General features: G+C 37.8%; 2 protein-coding genes across 3 annotated transcripts in view; both read right to left on the bottom strand.

Moving 5' to 3' along the window:
- The window catches only part of LOC110382910 (G-protein coupled receptor Mth2), a 56,658-nt gene extending 54,521 nt beyond the window's left edge, over positions 1–2,137 (bottom strand). The window contains exon 1 of one of the 2 annotated variants that reach the window (XR_010276695.1): positions 2,083–2,137. The gene's annotated coding sequence lies outside the window, so the exon portion shown is untranslated. The remainder of the gene's footprint in view (positions 1–2,082) is intronic. The other variant, XR_010276699.1, reaches the window with a different exon arrangement.
- Positions 2,138–3,766: 1,629 nt separating this feature from the next.
- The window catches only part of LOC110383715 (uncharacterized protein), an 83,270-nt gene continuing 61,617 nt past the window's right edge, over positions 3,767–25,419 (bottom strand). Inside the window, exons 3-15 of the mRNA XM_049838292.2 lie at positions 16,460–16,609; positions 15,625–15,808; positions 13,648–13,842; positions 11,913–12,107; positions 11,751–11,822; positions 11,490–11,610; positions 11,160–11,306; positions 10,776–10,960; positions 9,766–9,921; positions 9,047–9,163; positions 8,772–8,805; positions 8,343–8,539; positions 3,767–3,906 (exon numbers count right to left, since the gene is read on the bottom strand). Coding sequence (XP_049694249.1) covers positions 8,356–8,539; positions 8,772–8,805; positions 9,047–9,163; positions 9,766–9,921; positions 10,776–10,960; positions 11,160–11,306; positions 11,490–11,610; positions 11,751–11,822; positions 11,913–12,107; positions 13,648–13,842; positions 15,625–15,808; positions 16,460–16,609 — 1,740 coding nt within the window. The 3' untranslated portion in view covers positions 3,767–3,906; positions 8,343–8,355. The remainder of the gene's footprint in view (positions 3,907–8,342; positions 8,540–8,771; positions 8,806–9,046; positions 9,164–9,765; positions 9,922–10,775; positions 10,961–11,159; positions 11,307–11,489; positions 11,611–11,750; positions 11,823–11,912; positions 12,108–13,647; positions 13,843–15,624; positions 15,809–16,459; positions 16,610–25,419) is intronic.

The raw sequence follows: 25,419 nt of genomic DNA, 5'->3' as shown, positions 1-25,419 counted from the left end.
GTTTTCTACTTTCATACTCTTTTGTCTGCCGTCATCACACAAGTAACCGCATCTGATCACTTTATTGAAATCCTAGTAGCTGCCTGGCTCAACAGCGTTCGTGGTATCCACAATCATAGATCGCTCTACCATTCAACAGTAAAAACCGCTGGAAACCTGGAACATCCGAGTATCAGTTTTTGAGTGCCGTGGCGATTCGAAACTTCCGCGCTCGGACTTTTCTCGGAATGTTTTAATTCACTGCTTTTTTTTTATTCAAGTGTGATTTAGAAAATCCTATGGTATCCAAAATTATAGTGTAACCATTCATGCATAAATTGCAGGGCAATTATTTTTTATTTGTATTGCCGAATATAAAACAGGCAAACTTAAATTATGCCAATTAAAAAACCTTAGACACCCCTATCTTATCCTGTGACTAACAATCTGAGTATTTTAACAACTTTAATTATTCTACTGCTAAGTGATTTTATGACGTAACTCATTCGTACCTTCATCCTTGAATAAGTATTACGATTTATGACTTGGTCATAAACTCAGTTATTACTTATTTAAGGGTGGTACTACACTGTCGAGAGGCGACTCCCAGCCGTTGCAGTTCTGTGGGTACCTAGTGAATTTTGGGTGGCTCATCGTTTTGTCTCTAAAAGACGACAGGCTCGTGTTGGTGCGCGTTGTTTCACGCGATCCTCAAAGCGAGTCAGCAACCACCCTTAGGACCCAAACCTGTCGGAGGCTGCATGATTATTCTAAAGAGTTACCGCAACCCTGGTACATGAAGGGCTCCAGAAGGAACATGGGAGTAAAAGTCTGACACTCGATGGGGTTAATTGCTGATTTCCCACCAAAAAAGGGTGGAAATAAAATAATGTAATACCGTAGCCCAATGCACATATGATCATTTAACGACTTTATAAAACGTAAACGTAAAGTAAACTTTTAAACAATGATTTGGAAAGTAAAAAGCAAACGTGGTGTAACCGACCTAGCATAACGTAAACATTGTAAAGGGTAGGCAACCTTTACACAGCGACTATATTTTTCATTCATGGTTGAACTTAAAGTTGACATAAAAGTAAAAGTGAAGGAACAAAGCTCGTATCATTTACAAGATAATTTAAAAGACACACAGAACGTCTCTTGTAAATTTTTCAACCACTTTCAATACTTAAAATAGGGCCATTTTGGGACAAAAATACTCGTATTTTACAAATGTATAGTAAAATTAACGTAATACGCATGTTAAGCAAAACAAAACAATAGCGGTGCTTATCTTGTTTTCAATACATGTGCATACAGAATGTTAAAACATTTTTGGAAGTACATATATCGCATTATATCACAAACACTTAAAGCATTAAGTTTATCGGTGCTACCAGATCACACTTTATAGATTTACCCAAATTAGTTCTCGTGCACAAAACTTTCTATGTTATTTTTCTAAAATAATAATTATAGTGTAAATTGCAACTTCAATAAAATACGAAAGTGCCTGTTTCACGTGCTGCTACATTAACGCATATAGGTGCATCAGTTCGTAAATTAAGCTTTCAAGATTTCATTAGTCTTTTCTTATTTGTTGATCTAAAAATCCTTTGTTATGTAAAATGTGCAAAAATCAAAGGCGAGTGAACATTCAAACAGAAAACGCAGGCGTCTTTATAAAAATGAACTAACCTTTTGCAAATAAAAAGGATGATTTGACACATACATCGCATCGCACGGCTTCCCATACAAAATATCGAAGGATTCATTCAAACGCACATAACCCCATAATGTAGTCCTATCGTGAATCAATTGTTTTGACAGAAAGACCCCATCACTGGCTTTCGCACACACACTTTTTGATGCACCGTTAGCATCCCTCACTTTAAGAAATACCATTCCTCGAGGACAACATTTGGTAACACAATTATTACTAAAACACTGATTATCCGTTTTCACCGGTACTTTAATAAAAACCGTCCGATTATGATCTATTTCATCTAATTCGCACATAACGTAATACTGGCACGTGAGGAACACTACGAGTTTTAGTAACATTTGGTCGGATTTTTTGTTTTTTTGTCGTCGGGATAATACCGTTTGTGTCGGCCGGCTGCAGAATATGAACTGTAGCGTTCGGTTTGGCTTATCAGATGTATTGACTGGAGAATCGTGTTACATTGACGTACAAAGCTGGAGGAGGTGCAGCCGAGGTATCTGGCATGGTAATTGATATCGTGTCGTGCTAATTGGCATGTGACAGGCGTTTGGTGAGCTCATCGATATCATTATACTTGATGTATGTGGTGGAGGGTGTGCGTGCACACCCCAGATTTTATGTACTTTATAGACGATACGCTGAATGAGAGTGAATTAACTTACTCATTCGATTTCTTTTCCTGTGATAGTAAAACAATATGAATGTATTTAATTCAAGAAAACTAATTTAATTTAAAGATGTTCTGCTACTACGTTCAAGATAAGAAAGAGATACTTTTGTTATTACTAAAAGAAGTATTATCGACAAAGGTCATTGACAAATCGTAAACAGTACTACTACAGTTTTATATACTGATACAAGAAATAAAACAAAACACTAAAATTATAATTTTAATACTGTTAAAATTCAACAATACAAAACATAAGTAATAGAGACTATACACACAAGGAAATAATCTGTAACAAACTAGACTAACTGGTATACTTATATTACGTAGGGCGAAAGAACATAAACTTATAGCAATCATCCTATAATCTGACTATTTACAAGTAAATGCAACATCATGTAAATACAAAAGAGATACCGATACAAAAAAAGTTCAATACAAATTGTAAAACGGTCGTCACAACATTTTATGGTATTATTTAAAGTCATTAAATAGTTAAAGGATTAATGTAAATACATGTGAATGCGGCTCTACGCGTTTCCTCGTCCAGTCTGCACCCTGCGTGCATAATCTATGATGTGCAGCTATCTAATAGCGGAACTATTTACAACTACATGCTCAAGTATTCCAAAATTTCTGCGACTCCACACGAGTCAGTTGAAATATCTAGAAGAATATGGCAAAACTACATTAATAAATAAGTATAGTGAGAAATCTAGTCCTTATTAAGTACACACTAATTAAACGGAGATCTAACTTGTCATGTCCACTCATTACACTATATTTCCACTGCGTCAGGGAACACGTGGTCGAGGTACGCCTGGTGACCGTAACTTTGCAGCGGTTTGGGTCGGTCCTTCCTAGTGTTCAAAGTTACGTTACCAGTGCTACACTTGTTGAACCTCGAAGCTATCTCCCTGACCTTCCCCGGACGAGGCCTAAACTCTTCTTCAGCATCCTGTTTCACAACTTCTGTAAAATCCTCAAAAGACCTCTCCTTCTCCTTTGTGCCTTTCCAGCTGCGATTTGAAGATCTCTTGTTATTCTGAAAGTCCTTTTCAAAGCCATCCTGGTTCTTTTTATCGTTCTCCTTCCGTCCAGAATTATTCCTGTCGTACATTCGGGAATAATTTTTGGTATCTTTATGTTCGTTGTATTTTTGTGCATTGTGTTGATGCATTGAATCTGTACTTCTAACTTTTCCGAAGAATGGGTCTTTGGAGTATTCGATATCGTTATTTGTTTTGCAGACGTAGTTTTTGTTATTTTTATCGTAGCTTTTATTCGATCTTCTGGCTTTCGGTGGTCCAGTTTTGAAAGTGGAGAATCGTTCGTAATTATCATTATTGTTGATCTCGTTTGTAATGCTATGGGGGTCAAAGGCGTGAGTTCTTTGGTGAGTTAGCGGCTTCGATAAGGATAAGTATTTAGGCGGCTCTCCGTGCTTATTTATCGTTATTTCGTACTGAATGTGCGGATCTAATACCGCATATACATTCTCTTTGGCTTCTCTCTCCAGCGACGTTAAAGCTGCCTAGAAACAAAAGAATACTTTATTAATTAAGACAAACATTAACAGGCAACCGTAGTTGAGTGGGAGGAAAATGTCGTAGTACGCGTCTGAATAAAGAATGTTAATACTATTAAATCGGCTCTATTTGCCCTTGATCGAGAATACAACAAACAATCCGGTCAGCTTTAGACAAACTATTTTTAGCAGATTATTAGAAGTTGTCTCACTAATACTACTGAAAATCTTAAATCATCGTTCCTTACATATTTTACTATGAAATTTAATTTTACAAAGAACGGTACCGTTACTGTGAAAGCTGTTTCACACATCATATCGCAGACAGATTTAACTTTCAACGCGATACATTTTCAGACATTGATAGCAATCATCATAAAGAGAGAGTGTATCGAACCTTGACAAGCAGACTTAAAATAAAATTCCTGAATACATTAACATTGGACCTTCATCGGAGTGTTGAAAGAATTCCTGAAAGAGAGGTGTCGTGAACCGTCATGGGCCCCAAGTGATTCGTGGTGTGCACTTAAAGTAATTAGATAACGTACCAGTGAATCATGCTGACGGACATGGTCCATTTTATTGGTATTATATTGACTAAGGAATAGGTTGAACACTTTTTGTTAATTGCCCGCACCTTGTGCTTTGTTCTGTTAGTTTGGATAGTGAGGTGTGTGAAGGTTTTTCGTGTGTCATCAATTTGTAAGTTAGGAAGGTACCTCGAACTTATTGGATGGAATATTCTAGCTACTTCTTTTTTAAACCAATTATTATTTTTGTCGAAATATTGTTGTAGGATCAACAGTTTTCGCTGTGCCGTCAAACAGGCGTCAACGAAGCTCGTAAACAAAGGTACTCTTACGGGTCGCCGACGGACGACCGGGCGAGATGATGGAAGGTTACTAGGGTACATTGTATTGCAAAGTTTCATACAGTATAAGTATTGTAAACGACTTGTTACCAAATTAAAATAAGGATGATGCCTTTTTGACTGGATAAGTGTGCTGTAACTGTAAGTCTATGCTAATATCGACGAAATAATGGAAGCCGCCCCTACTTATAAAATCGTGTCACGTATTTATATGGTTCTGCCAAAATTAAAACCATCGTTAAAATAGATAATTAGACATTATTGTTAACTATATTCGGCTTAGATAATAAAAATGTGACCTTGCTTGATAGCTAATAGTTTGGTTGATAGACATAATTGTTATATCCCGTAACTGTAGCGCTTAATTGCCTATTCTATTGTGGCCTCATAAATGATACTTTTTGTGTGCAATATGTGTATTGTGTTCATATAAAATGTTATACTCTTTTTGTTCGTTATTTTAATATTAATAAGTTAACCTTATCTATCTATCATTACAATTACAAATATAGTTAAGAGAAAACGTTTTATTAAGTAGTCTCCGAAAACACTGAACCGACTTCGAAAATTCTTTCACTACTTCTTTTGTACATTATCCTCGAGGATCATTTGCAAACTCAATTTAGATATTTTGCCTATAATCCGGTACTAGTCATATTAATGTATGAGCAGGTAATAAGAATAATCTGGATGTTGGCGGCGCGGCGTACCCACGGGACGTGGGTGAGACCGCGGATAAACAGCTGGTAAGTACTTTACATCATCAAATTTTTATTAGACAAAATTACATATTTTCCTTTTGGTTATAGTCATGGAGAACATAATGAATAGGTAACAGAGATGTCATAACGCAAAATCTCCTAAGGGACGAGCTTTAACATTAGTAGCTCCGTCCTTTCAAGCCTTCTAGGAAACCCGACAATTATTTTCAAAGTAAGATCACCTATTTTTGACAGATAGGCATTGATTTGGCAGGGAACCCTAGGTACGTCTAGCGACTGATCCCGCCTAACGTATGTTGCTCGACCTACAAGAAAGCGCCTGACCTACCTTCCCCAAGTCATATCCGCTATCTTTCCTTCTTCCGTGGTTATACTGACGTTATAGTTCTACTTTATTATTATCGGATATACAAATGACGTATAAAAACAAATGACGTGATTCGTCAAATTTCATAGGAACGGGGTTTCGGTACTAGCACATTCATGTTCACCATGAGGTCACAATATGTATCAGACGTAAACAAATTAAACGGTTAAAACAAACATGGTCGTCGTTTTGGAAATATTATGGCCCAAGTTCACCAACGATTTAATCGGACATCCTTGAATTAGGATGTTTTTTAGAAGAATCGAAATAAAGTGGCATATATGTATGTAAATAAGCTGAAGTAAAATTTTACATTGATGAAAAATTTACTTTGATTTGATGTGTTCTAAGAGTGTTTTGGTTACAATAGTGAACTAAGAACTAATTTTAAATAAATAAAAAAAAAATCAGTTTTTACAAAGAGATAAACTGCCTATATTTGTACGAGAAAAACAGGCATCAGAGTTCATATTAAAAACAGACGAGCTCATTAATAATGACCATGATAATATTGAAATCGATACGATTACAAACGTATTGCATGCGATAGGTATATTGCAGCAGAAAAATGTTTATGTATGTCCCGCTATCCCTTGGAAAATTCTTCGCGCACCCCGATAAAAAAGCCTCTTGGGAAATGGGCTACCTAACAGTAAAAGAACTTTTCCAATCGGTGTTTTAATTCCTGAGATGCACAACTCGATTGATTGATTGATGGGTCCTTGAATACTATGACTAATAAATTCTCCGAGTTAAACAAATCAGGGTTTGGATTCCCGTTTATGTCAAAAGGGAGGACTCTATAACGTAGTGCTCATAATATTAATAAAAAATAATTTATCTATCGGAATCGGGGAAATGAAATTTCCCAAAATTAGTTATCGATAGATAAATTATTTTTAGATCCTTCAATGCGCCGTATCTTGTCATGTCTACGAACGGTTCCCGGAACATAAATAAATTTTATCTCGAACACAGGTTTTCGTGTAATTTTATCAGTGTGTGTGAAGTCCTAATTAATTTGGGAGCTGAGGATAATGTATGACATGCCTTATCTATAGCGTTATCTAATGGTGCGGAAAATCCAATATCAAACTTATCGTGGTGGGGCGTATCCATACTAAGCGTAAAAGCAGTCAAGTAGAAAGATTGATTACTTTCGTCTTTATTTCAATGTGGTCAGTGATTGAATTGGTTAAGCCATAAAGTAAGAGATTTACAGCTTATTACTATGATGAGTTTTTCGAGACTTTATTGCCTTAGACGCCGTAGACGCTTTGTATGAACACACCCTTAGTTTAGCAAATTGAACCTCACAAACGTATCCCTCCATAACCAAGTTTAATGGATTTGTTTATGAATTTAATGATGGGAGGAATATAAATGGTTTTATTTAAGCTATTCAAAATATTAGGCCTGCAAATAAGGATACACATTTCCCTTTATTATCCTTTATTTATAATGTTATTGAGGATCTCAATTTTATTTAATGAATGTCTCAAATTGATATTACACATAGGTAACTCTCTTATGTACAGCCAGATAGATAGACAGACTAGAGAACAAAGTTCCTAAGATCATTAAGTCAGAGCTTAGGCTATTAACTTGAATGAGCTTTATGTACTTAGTGATAACTTGAGCGCTAAGTTGTCACAAGTACAACCGCATCACGTCGCAACTACAAAATACCTTTTTAGCAGTGATAACTTGTGGATAGTCCTATTCATTTTGAATACGAAATATATGCCCGACAACGTGGTGTGGTTCTGATATGAAAGAATAAGCCCTTAAAGGCCCTAACTCATATAATGATCTGTCTATATAAACTATGCAGTATCATTCAGGTGTTCTAATAGGTCTCTTATATCACAGGGTGGATAGTAGGATATCACTGTAAAGTGTACTTGAAATAACTGGTGAGTCTGAAGTATTTCGGCCGGAGAGTTTAATTGGATTTTAACCTGGATAATCTCGATTTCAAAGACTGTTAATCAATTTTCAACGTATGAACCGATTTAGGGAGCTTTGTTTCTATTTCAGTGAATAATTAAAACTTTATTTGTAAAATTACGTCAAAGGGAGATGAAATAGTAGAAGATAATTTTGGCTGTGTAGCTAGAATATTCGCAGATATTAATTTATTTCAATGTAGAATTTTGAAAACAAAACAATAATAATCTCTCGAAAAGAATAATATTTTCAATGAAAGTTCAGTACCTAATAATAGACATCTGTGTTACTGGAAAGTTCATTAATCACAGTTTATGTTTTCAGTCATAACTTCAAAGAAAAGTTGAGTGTTTTCCCTTATAATACTTAACCTGAAAAAACAGTAATTTAGTTATAAACGTTACTATAATTTGAGTAACGCTTTTGACCTTAATTTTGAGAACTTCAGACTCACGATATAATTTGTAACGTATATATTAGGTATGTACGTAATGAGTAGTAGGTATTGTTAGTAACATGCGTGCATTCACACCTGTGCGCGATGGTCACACGGTGGTGGGGGGCTGCAGCACCACGGCCGCGCGCCGCACCTGCAGCGCGCCCGGCGAGTAGCGCGCGCCTGTGCCGGCCCCTGCCGGGGGACCCGTAGTGCCCAGCACGGACCCTGTGGCGGCGCGCGGCGCCTCGCGCGGCGTGTACACCGCGTCCGCTGGTAACGCTGCCTTTTCGCTGTTGATTGAGTTGGAGTATGAATTTTGTGATAAAGTTGATGTTATTGACTGCTCAGGATTTTAAAGTTGAAAAACAATAAAAAGAGGCTGTAATGCAACTATTCTAAAACTTAAGAATTTTAATACTGGATTGGACAGTGACGCAAACATTCAAAGTCAACTGTAGTTTCGTGGATTTAATTTCTTTGAAAAAAAAAAGTAAATACCGATCCGTAGACAAACAAACTTACCTATCTAAATCTTCAGTCTTATATTCCACAGTTTCTGTAAGAAAAAATAGAAATCACTTATTAGAACATCGCATTTTTTATTAACTCTGCAATGCTTATTGCGAACGAACTGCAAACGCAGTTATCGACATTTGCTATCGACATTTTTCAAAAAAGTTACGGCAGCCCTGGCACATAAATGATGGGTTAGGGTCAGTAAGGGTCAATTGATAGCCTGTATATATGTATAGGGGAAGATTCTACATAAAAGGTATAACTAATATAGCAAAACATACCTCTCCGTCTCCTACATCGCAGTATCAAACACAGCACGATGACGAGTAACGCGGCGATGACGAGTGCCGCCGCAATCAGAGGCGCCACGTGCGCAGTCTCTGTTAGCGAAAAATTATCTGCGTGAACAAAATTATTGGCGCGTTATCACATGCATACAGGCACTGGTATAGGTTACAGGGGTTGTAGTAGGTCATGCTGTGTAAAATATGGAATAAAAATTTAAAGATATTGCTTTAGAAGAGCTTGCAAAAGGCAGCATTGTGAAATAAATTAAAACAACATTATAAACATCCAACGTAATCTAGGAATTGCTTAGTATCATTTATTTACTTCAGTAGAAAAGTTATAAAAATATATTTTCTAAATGTGGAAAATATACTTTTTAAACATTGTAGACACGTGGTGCGATAAATCAAGCATTCATAAAAATAAAATGTAATGCTACGTATCTTCTAAGTTTTCATGCTGTCATGCGTAAGGGTAGCTTAATCTAGTTTTTTAATCATAAACAATCAGGTAGAGAAGATTATAATAACCTCCTAAAAGTTTAAGTCAAAATAAATAAACCTAGAAATAGAAGCTTTCCATATTTCTTAACCTCCCAGAAAAACTTCTTCGTTCCCCCTAAAACTTCATTGTTCAAAATAAGATCAAGTTTCTACTTATAATAACAATTCTATATTATATATCCTATTGCAATATCTGATGCTAAACTCACCATGCACAGTAAGAGTGACGGCATGAGAAGAGAATCCCCTCTCATTCTCTACGTGCAGCACGTAGACTCTCGCGTCCGACATGCCCGTGTTGGAGATGAGGAGAGTGTAGCGGTAGCAGCCGCCGTCCATCGCTGGCTCTAAAGTGCGGTAGCGACCTGAGAAGAAGAAGGAAGTTTTATATGCGAACAAAAGAATATCGGCTTTAATGAGGAACAACTTAGATTAGAATTTCTTTAAAGAACAAAGTCGTTGATTTATTTTAGAGGTCAAATGTTTAGGCTTGCAGTAGTTGCAGTGGGTTAAGGACGCGTAGAACTGGAGCTCGTTGATTGATTCTCGGATAAGGAAGATAAACTGAAGACCGGGCTCGTTGGTAACAAGGCAGAGGAAGAGAGAAGGTGGACTCCAGACTATATGTAACGTATGCGCGCGCCTCGCCGCCGCTCCTCGCGTGCGAGCCCAGACTAACGAGCACAGTGTGACGTCACATACCGATCTGACTGGGCACGTCGAGGCGCAGACTGCCCCACAGCCAGGCGGCGCGGCGCGGCGGCGGGTCGGCGCACGGCGGCCCACACGCGTGCGGGCACAGACTAACGAGCACAGTGTGACGTCACATACCGATCTGACTGGGCACGTCGAGGCGCAGACTGCCCCACAGCCAGGCGGCGCGGCGCGGCGGCGGGTCGGCGCACACGGCGGCCCACACGCGTGCGAGCCCAGACTAACGAGCACAGTGTGACGTCACATACCGATCTGACTGGGCACGTCGAGGCGCAGACTGCCCCACAGCCAGGCGGCGCGGCGCGGCGGCGGGTCGGCGCACACGGCGGCCCACACGCGTGCGGGCACAGACTAACGAGCACAGTGTGACGTCACATACCGATCTGACTGGGCACGTCGAGGCGCAGACTGCCCCACAGCCAGGCGGCGCGGCGGCGGGTCGGCGCACACGGCGGCCCACACGCGTGCGGGCACAGACTAACGAGCACAGTGTGACGTCACATACCGATCTGACTGGGCACGTCGAGGCGCAGACTGCCCCACAGCCAGGCGGCGCGGCGCGGCGGCGGGTCGGCGCACACGGCGGCCCACACGCGCGCCTCGCCGCCGCTCCACGCGTGGGCAGCACCGGATTGGGCGCCCACTGGTGGGCCTAGCACGTTCAGGGTTACTGCTTCTGATTGCTGAGATCTGAAACAGACGTACTAAAGTTAGGTTATGTCCAAATAGTTCAGAGGAGATGCATAGTCTCATACGCCCCTATTATTTCAATGATTCCATTCTATTTAAAAAGAAGACGAAGATGCTAAGGAACTGGTTCAATGTCATGTTATGCAAAGGTAAAGGAGGCTACAGGAGGTCATAATAAGATATCAAAGGAATATCTCACCTATCTTCCAATCCAATCTGATTGGTAGCGACACAGGTGTACCGTCCATGCTGGTCGTATGACACATTATGTAGCTGCAGTTGAGGGGTCACCGAGATCGGGTACGCGCCGTCTTGAAGTGAGTTGATACGGGCTGATGACGCTGGGCTGGAAAAAAATAAGTTCATTTTGTTAATATGGAAAACATTACACACTTCTTTTAGTGGATTCTTCTTCTCAGTGGATATCTTGAATCGACTAGAGTAAAAAAGTGAGCACGGCGAAGAACTTTGTTTCAAGAACTATAAAGTATACAAGTTTGTAATATTTTGTTAGAGTGAAGTAACTTACTTGTGGTACCAGGTGTAAGAGGGCGGGGGATTGCCTTCAGCTTTGCATTCTAACGTAACTTGAGAGAAGAGGTTCGCTTCGACCACGGTATCAGGTCCCACCCAGGTCACTCGTGGAGGATCTGAAATATAAAGAATCAAAGTTTGTATAAGGCTGGATCAAAATCCATGTACACAAACACACATCAAAATGTATTATAAAGTTTGAATTTCAAATTTATGGAGATCAAGGACGATAATGAAGACTAAAAAGTATACTTACACTTTATATCAATTTCAATCTTCACCGAGTCTGATGTCCCTAAAGAATTCCTTGCTTGACAGCCGTAAATACCTGGAAGCAATCAAACGATTTTTTTTTATAGAAAGCTACATACAGTAGACCCCAAATATTACAAGAGCTTAGATTTTGTACACTCCTTACCAGAATGGTTCCTAGATACTGGAGCTAGGATCAGCTTCGCTCCATTGGTAGCGATGACTTGTCCGTTCTTAGTCCACCATACGTAAGGACTGGGGTTGCCATCAGCTCGGCACTCTAGGGTGAGAGCACTGGAACCCTCTTCTAAGTTGGCCAGGGTACTTGCGTCTCCTCCAATTATGGAAACTACTGGAACGACTGGAAGAAAAGGAGATGTACGGTCAGTTTAAGATACAAATCAAATTAATATTACCTACATTTACTGTATCAAAATATATCTTATGTCTTGTGGTTCAAACATTTTTTTTATTCGCAAAAGAAGTGTTTGTCGTTGTACCGACATTACCACTTAAAATCAAAGCATTTGCAACATTTGCATCATGGATTTAAAGTGTATTTTTAGACCAAGACACGATGTCATCCATGTAAAAGTTTTGTTCCTCTTCATCGAGACATTAGCGCAATAAATTGCAATCTCCGAGTAAAAGTCTTGCAGCTATGCAGAGGCGAGTAAATCACGACGTGGGACAGTAAAGTTTAACCTGAAAGGCGTTTAAGTCGCCAACGATTGATATTTACGAGAACTTTGTCTGTCCTGGGGAGATGCGGCTACGTTAGATTTGCTCTTTGACCTAGTATAGAAATGAAGAGTGTAACATTTCATATGACCTTTACAATCTGTTCACGTTCATTTTGGATAAAAAACGCAAGATATAGTGATACATAGTCCTAGATCAATAACATTCTATTATTTTAAAACCTTTCAAACATTAATCTATTAATTGAATTACCCTTGGAAAGCCAATGCAACTGTTATTTCAAGTGGGCACAACAAGAACTACAAACAAGGCAACTTCTAACAGCAAACCACTTATCCAAATGCAATGCAACCAATCCTCAGTTCAATAGTACCTCGATAAAGCTCTTTTCTTCGCTATAGTAATCTACTCCACACCCACAAATTACGTGTGAAGAGACCGTAATTACAAATAGAAAAGGAAAAATAGAAAAATACCACTCGATCCGGGCTTCCAACCTATTTACGATTCCATAGGATCAATTTGTGAATGCCAATTGTTTTCTACTACAGCAATGCTGGTTGCTAATTGCTTATTGATTGTTTCTATTTTGTGAGAGCCAGAGCTCTCGAAATAAAGAAAATAAAAACGAACAAACTGTATGTGATTACAAGCTACACTTACGTCCTTTGAAAACATTCTTGTTTCTTCAGGGACCTAATTACAAAAAACTGGCGCGATGCCTGTTTGCTCAAGGAATTTCACTTTGGAAGCCTGTTTTACTAGAGCGTTTGTTTTAGCTAGTTTGAGGTAGTAAACATCTAAACTAGCGTTGACTGCTTCAGCAATAAATGAAGAAATGGAAAGAAATGGAGAAATAATTCTACTCAAATAATGCTGTTTACACTCGTAGAAACATTAGGATATAAACACTAAGTTGTTTGGTAAATACGCCTGTGCTGTTGTTAAGTAAAGTCCTGTAAGTCCATACTTTCATATCTTACTAAGACTTTTAAGACTTTTAAGACTTTTCGTACTCTTTAGGGTAGATCCCGAAACTACTTAACCGATTTGAAACAAAAACTATTGAGAGGCTAGGCTATTTCCGGGTGACAAATGCTATGTTTTTTCTAGGTTTTAAAGATGTTACCACGGGACGCCGATGAAATCTAGCTAGTCTGCATTATTTACAGAAAAGAGAGTATTATAATCATACTTACATGTAACATCCAGCATCGTATAAGAATCCCTGTAATACGGCGAGGGGTACGAAGGGTGATGAGCTCTGCAGGCCAGCTGTCGGCCATGGGCTGACCTGGTGGCTCCAAGTTCTAAAACGGAGCGAGCTGCCCAAACCCGTGGCCTTTCCACTTCTGAAGCATTGGTCTGTGACCATGCTGTCAGGCGTTCTTTTTCTGAAAAAAAAAATATTTTGATACTTTAGCAATAATTAATTTAGTTATTTTTATGATAAAATGCAAGGATATTTTCGTGTTCATATCAAATCCATTTTCCTTGTTTGATAGGATTCATTTAAAGCTCATTATGACTGTTATTTATAAGGAAATAGTGCTAAAAAACTATAAGAATTACGGGCGATATAAGTTCAAAGGTGACTTCTTATAGGACATATTTATAGCTGACGACAAAAATAACTTATAAAGCCCATTATTTCTTACGGCCCATTTAAAAATAAGTAAATCAAAGCGAGTAAAGGTAACTGTTGTAAGAGTGTGGACAAATTGACAAAGTAGTGTTCGGCACGCTACTGTGAACACGATTAATCAAATCTGCCTATGTGTTAATGTGTAAGCTACAGACCACCTATTATGTCACACGTGATAAGCTAGAAGTTAATGGATTATGAAGACGATAACAATATTTACTTATGGCTGTACGAATCACACAAATACTTATTTATAGATTTTCATTTATTGTAGGTTGGTATTCAGTATTATTATTTTGATCAAATATCTTGATTGAACATGTGGGCAGTTTCGAACATCATAGAATATCGTTTTCGAACTAAGATTTGGTCAAATAACGAAAAAAATGAACAAATGAAGGAAATGGTAACTGCTAGAAAATGGCTAGGAAACTTGGGCCAAAATTATTATACATGCAAATAGACTAGGTACTTTAAAATACGAATGGTATTGAAGAATTCAATTACCTACAGCATAATTTTATTACAGAGAGCTCACTTTATCTCATTACAGCCCTTTCCGTGTAACTCTGCCAATTTTCATCAAAAGGCCCCTTAAAATAGGCCTCTAGTGCAACTAATAGCAATTAATAATGTCTATAAAAGCAGGCTAATGCAATGTCGATCCCTGACAGCGAAGCTTCGTCTAAAATGCATGGCGCTTTGTAGGTCGGTTTAGATCAAACACATGACATGACATTTAGAATTTTATATGAAGGGATCCGTTTAATCGTGGGCTGTACCCCTTTAGATTGATTAAAAGACCAGTATGTACTTGCTATTAGTTGGCCGACATCGATAAATTACTATTTGGCATTTACAAACTGTTTATTTTCATGGGGCTCTAAATAAACTATGGGGTTTCTCGTTGAATTATGTGTGCATAGATTTCCCATTAGGTAATTGAGGATCCTATCTATCGTATTTGGCTTTATATCCGTCATGTCCGATAGTCAAAGTTCCACTAGAAACATATGTATATGTAAATGGTCTGGTATATTGAACAACTTACCTACTGCCTATATCGGGTGTGTCGTTCATAATCACATTAAATGAAATGCGTTAATATACTGGTTAATATATGTCGATTAACACAAAGAAAATAGAAAAATACGTAAAAATAAAAAAATGCATTTTTCAAACAAAGTAAATAGAATAAAAATGTACGAAAATTAAAACACCATATAGAAGTCAGTCATTACAAACAGCTGAAATTCTCCCTTGAAAACTGACAGCTGTCAACAGATCAAAACATTCGGTACTCCTAACTTTATCTCTGCTTTACACATGATGTTGTAAATTATGAAAACCAAAAATGAGTCTTGTGGCTAAACCACTGAATGGATTATGTTATTTTTTTTACAATTCGCTATAGAAAATCATGAAGTACATGTGATAGAATTTAATGTGATTATGAACGACACACCCGATATATTCAGCATATCTACTTTCTAAATTGGCATTCAAAATCTATTTTGTAATTGATACTTACCCAAATACCACTCGATATAAGCCGGAGGGTTGCCATATCTGGCCTCGCAGACTACCGTGGCTCTATTCCCAGCTGGGACGGTGATGTTCTGTCCTGGCATCACGTGGGACCCATTGAAGAGAATCCGAGGAGATTGTGGAGGTACCCGCACTGCTAATGCAGCTGGGGGACTTGATAGGGCATCCTGGAGAAGGTGTATAAGACTTTATTATTTGGCTGGATTTTTTATAAAACTTGACTCAAGAAAGTTAGTTCTAAGAGTCTTATTTTAGGCCTCTTCACAATTTTTACTTAACGCAAGGTTGTAGAGCTATCAATTTCAAACACAGTCATTGTGTTTGTTTAGTGAACAATCGAGCAATTAGGCCTTTAAGCCATTTCAGCAAAACACAGACTCGTTAAATCTCGTTTTGTAACAAGCATTCGGCACCACGTAGCAAAATAGTGAAAAAAGGCTAAACCAACAATCCAATACCCGGTGCCGAAACACAGTAGGTAATTACTAATCTGGTATACCTACATGAGTGCTAAACTTTAGAGCAGATTCAACAGAATGAAACAAATTAACACATAAACATTGCTAATCCTCCTTTTATTAAGCCGGTTACATTAAAAAAATTAGAAGGTCCTCAATTTCATATGCGTCCAGAAATTGCGAATGCATTTTTTTTTATCTAAGCTCAGATATAAAAAACACTACTTGCGACACCTGGAAGACATCGCCTTAATTTGAATCGTCAAGTCTTGGAACAACATTCCAAGTCTCTTTGCACCTTAAATTCCTTGTTCTAAGTTGGCAAGCGGGCCAAGTTAAACTGTTGTAGGGAATTATTACCTGCACATCGTAGTTGCTGGCGGTGACTTGGCACTGCCACTGTCCATCGTCTAGTTGCAGTGTTGCAGCACGCACCCATAGAGAGCAGTCTCCCCCAACTGGACTGTTCTCATTCGCCCACTCGTACTTCCCCCGGTAAATGCCCACCGGCTGAAAAGAAAAGTTCGGTAAATTACTTAACCTCTTCAAAGTTCGGTTTTCTAAGGGAGTGGATGAATGGGTGAAATCAAATTGTTTTAGACTTAATTGGTCAAAGGGGTTTCGTTAATTGGAATTTTGTTGATGCTTTACACAACCTCATTAAAAAAATTATAGAATAAGAACATACATAAGCACAGATTACTTAATAGTAACTTATTATTTAGTTATTTGTTGATATAGTGATTACATACTTTCACAAATGGGCTGCATATTACATATCGTGAGAAATAATATAAAACATCTCCTCGTTGGCTATAAAAGCTAAAACCCAATCAATTTAAGCTTAACAATACCAATTTTGAGATTGATCAAAATTAGTATGTTCATAAATAGAAGCAAATTAAAGCAGATATCCGTAATTATATTAAACATGTTATACTGTTATTATGTTCAAATATCAAATTACATTTAAATCACTTGTCGAGATTAAATTGGATGCTAGAGTCGGACCATGAATGGAGATCTTTAATTCAAAGGATAAAAACCAGGAAGTAGTATGAATGTGTATAGGGGCTTTTTGTTCGAGTTAGATTAAATACTTGTGGAACAAACTTCGTGGTTGTAATAAGTATTTCGTGGTCTGAATATCGATTTAAAAAAGCGTTGGGCAAATATCCAAACGAGAAACAATCTATAGGCCAGTGTAGTGTATTTACTGCCTATAATAGAAATATAATATACGTTTATTGCTGTGTTTTATTTCGTCTGTGTTCTGAAAACTAAGCTAATAATGTCACGAAGAAGGAATAAATAAACTGTTGTAAATATTTGGACGTTACAGAACAATCTCGATTTTTTTTACCTGAATTCAGACGGTAATTATGACGGAATGACAGATTTTGGAAACACCATTCAAATAATTTATGTTTTGATTTTATTAATGAGAAATCCTTAATAGAGTAACCATGGCTCGTAAGTCTTAAAAACAAGAATTAAAATTACTTTATGGGTCATTTTAAGCAGTAATTTTATTTAGTAAAGCCTTTTCTTTCATGAGCATGAGATTTATTTTGAAACTCATGGCAAATAATAAAAATTGCCTTAATCATTAATTTATAAACATAATGTTATTTCCTGTTTTTTTTTCGTCAAACGTCACTGTATAATTGAAACGTCAGCAACAGTATCATTCGCATCAACATTTCGTTAAAAACACGGGAATTAATTAATTTCATTAATTGTTCGGTAAGTTCTGATATAATTGTGTAACAAATTCGGTGGTATATAATATGCAGAATATATAGACTATAAGACAGGTATAATGAGCTACGTAGGTATATACCCCACCGATGCCATCGATGTCTAATCAGCCTATTATGTAGAGAATAACCGTCAATGCGGATCTTAATTGTTGATCTGTTTATCAATATGTAGCGACATGCTTAGCATCGGATTATGTTGCCGAACAAATAGGATTATTAGGCCTAATTTCATTGAACGATAGCGTTCAATTGGTAGGCGAGTAACAGTTTAGCAGAAGCAAGCATGTCTTGTAAGAAGCAGTCCAGCATTCGATGTTGGAGCTATGTTTTTTTTTTGTTCAAATCTATTTTTCAATTTAATGGTAGTAAATATATGGAACGCGAATATTGTCGTTGTGGCGTTCCTTGGGGATACGATAGCGGACGTGTGGACAGGCTGATAATTTTGATTTATTTATCACGTATTTTGAAACCTACAGAGTTTGTATGTAAGCACCACTTTTAGGGACTGTTACAACGATTTGGAACTTTTAAAAAAGGTACGAGTAATACAACATGATGTTGATATAACTCATATTACTAATGTTTGTCTTTAGCTACGTAAAAATACGATAGTCGGTCGCATTTCCCGTACATATTTTGGGGAAAGGAAACACATTATTACGGTTGATAAAGTTGTTCACTCTTTTGTTTGTTGTGTTGAATTTAGACTGTCTATTTATCTATCGGAAGAAACTTATTCGACCCTGGGATTGTCCTCCATCTTAATTCCCTGAAGACGCGGGACTTTGTTTACCACAAAAGGTCAATTTTCTACCATATACTTCGCAATGTAAAAGTAAATGCACGCTTACAAATGAACAAACCTTTTCTATCAATAGTAACGCAATTATTGAACACATTTTAGTTTAATTCATGAATGTGGGTGGCAAACACGTAGTGCGGATAAGTATTAATTAAATGATACCAATTGTATACAAAATAGCTTCATTAATTTGTCAGTAAACCACAACGGCCGTATTAAATTATTCTAACTAAACAGACTAACCCGGGCTAAATATTCAAATTAATACGATATACGCCGACCATTAATTAAAAAGATACCTTAATTACACAAAACAGATAGGATTTAAATTTATTAGTAAAGTACATACTAATCTGACGGTCAGTCCTAATAAATCTAAAGTTGGCCAAATTAAATCTAACTTTAGCGATACGGAAATAATAGAAACAGCTATTTTAATTAAGTAGAAAGGTTTTGCGCTAATCCCTGTGCGTCTGTTTTCTTTTGGCTGTTGTAGTATGTGGCCGTGCATGTTAAAAACGAGATTTCAACGCTTTGCATAAGCGCACGGTTCAGCGGTTGCTCCTTTTATCTTTGCCAACGATTCGTGAAAAACATAAGGTCGGACGATTTGCTAAATTGCAGAGCGAGTGCACAGAGAAAACCTTACTATTGTGATGTGTAACTGCAGGCACGCAATCTCGTGTAAAGAGGTGTGTTATATGTTTCGACAGAGTTATACTAGCTGCTGATTACCTGTATGAGGATAATAGACTTTCGCTTTGAGCAAATCTTATTCTATTTGTATTCAAATAGCCTTATTTAGGAATACGGCTTAGCTTCAAAGTAATGTCTGCTTTTATTTTCCTACCGTAGGCGTACCTATAATGTTTTTCGAAAGTAGATAATTTAATATCCGCCAATAAATCTTCTTAAATCACAGCATTTCAACATTTTGTGTAGAATTTAATTCGCAATTTCAGTTACGTAGGTATGTCCTACCTAAACATATTGAATAACATTAGTTAAGGGATTCACAATAGGCATTATAATTGTAATGAATTTTTCGTAAAACCCCGAAATGGTATCCAAACAAATACCTGCCTATGAAAAATATTTCATGCACGTTTGAGTATAAAATTCGAACATGTGAATTTATAACAATGATCGTTTCAACCAAGCCTGACTCGTAATTGAAATTCTTTTGGCCAATATTTGCACATAATAACTCCAAACTGATATGTTATGGAAACAATGTAAATAGCCTCCTCCATACAGAACAATATGGCTTTACAAAAGGTCGTTCAACCACGGATGCTGGTGTTGCCCTTTTAAAACACATTTATAATGCGTGGGAAAATTCTCAAAATGCTATTGGGGTCTTTTGTGACCTTTCCAAAGCTTTTGATTGCGTCCATCACGATACACTTTTACGCAAATTACGCTGTTACGGAGTCCAAAACGGAGCTCTAAACGTAATAGAATCGTATCTCCAACATAGATTGCAATGTGTAGATGTAAATGGTGCTAAATCATCGGGCCTTCCAGTTCAGCTAGGTGTGCCACAAGGCTCAATATTAGGTCCATTCTTATTCTTAGTGTACATTAATGATTTACCTTACCACCTCAAAAATATCTGCGATGTTGTATTATTTGCAGATGACACATCTCTTATCTTCAAAGTTGACAGAAATAGAGAGCAATTTGACGACGTAAACAGTGCACTCTCAACAGTTACGCACTGGTTTACAACAAACAATTTAGTATTAAATGCTAAAAAAACAAAATGCATTAAGTTCACTTTGCCTAATGTAAAAAACCTAGGTCCTAATGTTATCCTAAACAACGAGGTTCTTCAAACCGTTGCGTCTACCGTGTTTTTGGGTATAACAGTTGATACAAAACTTCAGTGGGGTTCACATATTTCTAGCCTCGCGGGAAGGCTTAGTTCTGCTGCCTATGCCGTCAGAAAAGTTAGACAGTTCACTGACGTCGACACTGCGCGATTAGTGTATTTCAGCTATTTTCACTGCGTCATGTCCTACGGTATTTTGTTGTGGGGCAAAGCCGCTGATATAGAGAATATATTTATTATACAAAAACGTGCTATTCGTGCAATATACAAGTTAGGTACCAGAACTTCCCTCAGAGAGTTGTTTAAAGAAATTGGTATTCTCACTGTAGCATCACAGTTCATCTTTGCCAACATTATGTATATTAGACAGAACCTACATTTATATACCAAAAAAAGTGAAGTCCATAGCATTAATACTAGAAATAAGCATAAACTGTGTGTACCCTATCACCGGCTTCATAAAGTGCATGACACATTCCTGGGTTTAGGTATTCGTTTTTATAATAAGCTTCCTTTGAACTTACAAGAACTGCCGTTTAATAAATTCAAAGAACAAATTAAGGCTGTTCTTATAAAAAAGGCATATTACACCATCAATGATTATTTGAATGAAAAAAATAGTTGGTCGCCATGATGAACGCAAGACAGCTATATTATTTTGATAATTTAAATTTCTCCCATTCAATTTCTTGACTCAATGACATTTATTTTATTTTTATTTATTATTTAATTATTATTTTTTAATGTTTTTACATTATTGACAAGATACATTCTTTGTATTAATTTTCTGTTTTGGATTTTAGTAAAAAATACTACTTAGCGGGAACTGATAATTTAATCTTGATATTGAGTTGTGTAGCAGTGAGTACGTCATGCTCCCTTAGACGGCACTGCTTGCGGTAGCGTCGGCGGTCGGGTTGCCTCCCTCCCTCAAAAATGTGCGAGGGGGGCGATGGCTGATCCTCGCGTTATGCTCGTGAACGGGTGCTGCTTGTGGTGCCAGGTCGTCTTACTGACTATATATAATTTTTTTTTTTGTTTTTATTTGTAAACTCTTTTTATTTTACATATGTTCTGGCTGAGCGGTCTAATTTACTAATTTACTAGTTTACAAAAGAATAGCACATGTAGGTGGGCACTCCCTGATATACTATTAAGTGTAAATAATTGGAGGCTATAATTTTCTGTTCATCAAACATATTCAATGCTTGAGTTAGTAAAGGTATGTAGGGTGAGTGCTAGCTAGCATGTGGTGTATAAATTATTTTACTGTATTGTCCTCTAATGTAATATACAAATTAAATTGTATACAAATGTACATATCAATCAATGTTTAAGGTTCTTCTAACCTAACAGACAGACATGTGTTGCTGGGGAGTTTGTTGCGCCACTTCTTCTTCCCAGCAAAAACACATAGGAAGTGGTGAAGGGTGGGCGTTTTGGGGGCTGTCTTTTGTAAATTTATTTTTTGACGTTCGAAAAGTGCTGTTTTGCAGCCAAGTTTGAATAAATGACTTTTGATTTTGATTTTGATTTTGACAATGGGAACTCGGGAACATGCAATAAAGGAAGGAAGGAAAGAAAACAGATAAGTAAGATAGAAGATAATCTGGGGACGAACTGAACTTTCTTTTGTCTATTTACAAATAGTTTCAACCGTAATTGCAAAAATATTGAAAACGTAAATAGAGCTCCTAGGTAATATTCTACAGCTCAAAATATGTAAGTTAGAAAAAATATTTGAATGATTCAAGACAATTATTTACCTACGTTATTTAGTTAATATTTTATTATCTTTCTCATTTCAGTTTCATAAAAAGGTCCAATAAATAATGAATTCGTATTTCGTTTTTATTCCTACAAATAAGAGGAATATAAACATAGACATATACAAAAATGAACAAATTCTTAGATTAGGATATCAACCTGAAACACGGCGAAATAATTCGAAAACGGCTAAGAAATAGCTGGATATATTTTCCAATAATGCTAAGGCCCGTTAAAAAGGGGTTCTAAGTCGAAACGGGAAGGAAACGGCAGTTTTCAATGGACATTACTTGTGGTTGAACTCAAATAAACGACCTCTGGAATTTACGATTTGAAAACTATTCATTTGGACTTGATGTAGGTATCTCTCAATAGAGATGGCCACTGAAATGTCACTTGTTAGGGTATTTTGTGTAGAATACTTGAAGCGAGAAGGGTTGGGTCAGATTGTCCACTCAGAGTTGATTTTAATTTAAACAATACATAGTTTGACATTTAGGTCTCAGTTAATTATTAGAGGACCACGTTTTGCAGCCGCAAATTCTGTCGTCAAGTCTAGAATAGATTGAATCTCCTGAATTCAGACTAGTAAATTAATGGAGAATTCGCAATAAGTAGGCACGTTCATTTTGAAAGGAAATGTGTATTTGATATTCCCAGAAATATTAAGTTTCTCCATCCATCCGTTGCGAAACTGGGTACGTATGTATGTTTAACAAAATTATGATGCTCATTTCAGAGAGCGACTTTTACTCTACAAAATTCTCATGAATTCGTATATTAACTACGCATAAATGACTGGACAAAATGTTTGCGGTTTTTACCATGAATCTTAACAAAAAACTTCGAGTAATTATTACCATGAAATTTTGTAATTCACAATAAGGCTTAAATACAACAATAATATAGCAAACAGCACCATTGAATGTAGGTAGAAACAAGAAAATAGGTAAAACAAACTATATTTCAATTTCGCTCCACGACAAAGCTAAAAGGTAAAAAAGTATATTTAATGAATTTGCTTTTTCTATGACATTGGTAAGCGGGAAAACTGTCATATAAAATATGAAACAATTTAATATTTATTGCCATATTTCAGTACAACTATATAAATACAACATAATGCCTGTATTAGAGGTAAGGATAGATAGAAGTGCATGTTTGAAAACTATTTTTAAGTAGTAGGTACTGAAGGGCACGCCACCATCGTGGCGGTAAGTCCCCTCTTTGAGGAGTGGCTCGGGAGGAGTCACGGCGCCCTCACGTACCGCATGACGCAGGTCCTCACCGGACACGGTTGTTTCGGGAGGTACCTGCACCGAATCGGTCGTGAGGAGGCGCCCGGGTGTCACCATTGTGCGGACAGCCCCGAGGACACGGTGGACCACACAGTCCAGGTGTGCCCCGCATGGGAGGGGCACCGCCGGGTCCTCGTCGAGGCTTTGGGCGGCGGCGACCTCTCGCGTCCGGCCCCGGTTCATGGTCCGGGGCGAGAGGGAATGGGATGCCGTCGCCTCCTTCTGCGAAGCGGTCATGCTCGAGAAGGAGGAGGCGGAACGCCAGAGAGTTCGCACCTCTCATCCCGGCCGCCGCGCTGGACCAGGTAGACACCATGGGCGCCGGGTGTCGCGTGATGACTCCCGGCCACCGTAGGCGTGGGTCTGTGGGCGGTGAGTTCGGGTGACTCATCGTCCCTCTGTCTACTTAGACGACAGACCCGTGTCGACGGCGCGCGTTGTTCCACGCGCTCCTCAAAGAGATGTCAGCAACCCCAGCGGGGCCCAGCAGGGCCAAGGCCTGCCGGGGCTGCGGGTTGTTCGAAAGAGATACCGCGGCCCTGGTACATAAAAGGCCTGTGACGGAACACGACGGTTTTTAGTCAGTAAGAGTCTGACACTCCCTCTCCGCTGCTAACCCACAGCGGAAGGGGTCATTTGATGATTTTTGACGTCGTTAAAAAAAAGGGTCAGCTAGTTAACTATTAATTCTTTCCGATACGTATGCGACTAATAAAGCACGCACTCCTTTGCTTCATTAGAAAGCTGTTAATAAATACCGACTACACTTTAAAAAAATAATGTCACTTTCTCGTGGAGATGCTAATGAAGAAAGGTAGAGTTCTCTCACTAATGAGCTCAAAGCGGACTTTATTAGAACAAGCTTATGAAAAACGGTAACTTTGTCGACGTGACACGCCACAGAACATGTAAAGCAGAAACGAGTTTTACAATTATGTTATTTATGTAGGCATTTCGTATCCGAAACACAAAACACATTAGGTACGTAACTTGTCAAACCCACAATCGTTTTCCAAAGTAATATTTCAGTCAAAGAATTCAATCATGTTTTCGCATATAGTTTTGCTGTGTGGACAAAGAAAAAGAAACAACAAATGCGAATTAATGTTTGTAAAAAGTTGCGCGTCTGTGCAAGCACACTAGCCGCAAGTTTCACCTTCTCCGAAGCCATGCGTGACGTTGTTAGGGCGCACAAACAAAACAGAGACAGTTGTCTGATTAATAACCGCGGAGAACAATACGGGACGCAATATCCGCCAGTGTGGACCGCGCCTCGCCTTTATAGCGGTTTATGACCCGTGGACGTCTTATGAACATCTGGGAAGGTACTTTTACTTTCCAGCGTGTGATATCCCGTAAGAGGATACATTAACGCCATATGTGAGAACTATTGCGGAGTTTGCACATTCTGGAATCGTAAATGACGCAGCTTTAGAAATGGAAATGGAAATTTTGTATTACCTTTTGCATTAAACCTAAGTACACTACGAGGGGTGTTAGTATCATACTTAATGTGGCCAGATAATACTAATAGATAAAGTTTTAAATTAAACAATAAGGTATTGAATTTACTGAAGATAAACGCAAAGTAACTTTCACCTTTTCTTCGAATAGGGTCAAAGTACCTCGGTTACAAAACTTTTTGTTTTCAAGTCTTCACTACCTATTCCTGCTTCAGTACAGACTATAAACTTACAGCAATGTTTAAGGTTTACCATAAATACTTAACAAAACAAACAAACTCACAGACTAACTTTTTCCATGAAAATTGTATCACTTCACGAACGAGACAGTGCATTGCTTTAAAAAGTTTCCTCAAAAACATTGAACGCACCACAACAATACAAGAAAAC

Source organism: Helicoverpa armigera, chromosome 8 (assembly GCF_030705265.1).
Source record: "Helicoverpa armigera isolate CAAS_96S chromosome 8, ASM3070526v1, whole genome shotgun sequence".
Taxonomy (NCBI): domain Eukaryota; kingdom Metazoa; phylum Arthropoda; class Insecta; order Lepidoptera; family Noctuidae; genus Helicoverpa; species Helicoverpa armigera.
This window is presented reverse-complemented; position numbering and strand designations above follow the sequence as displayed.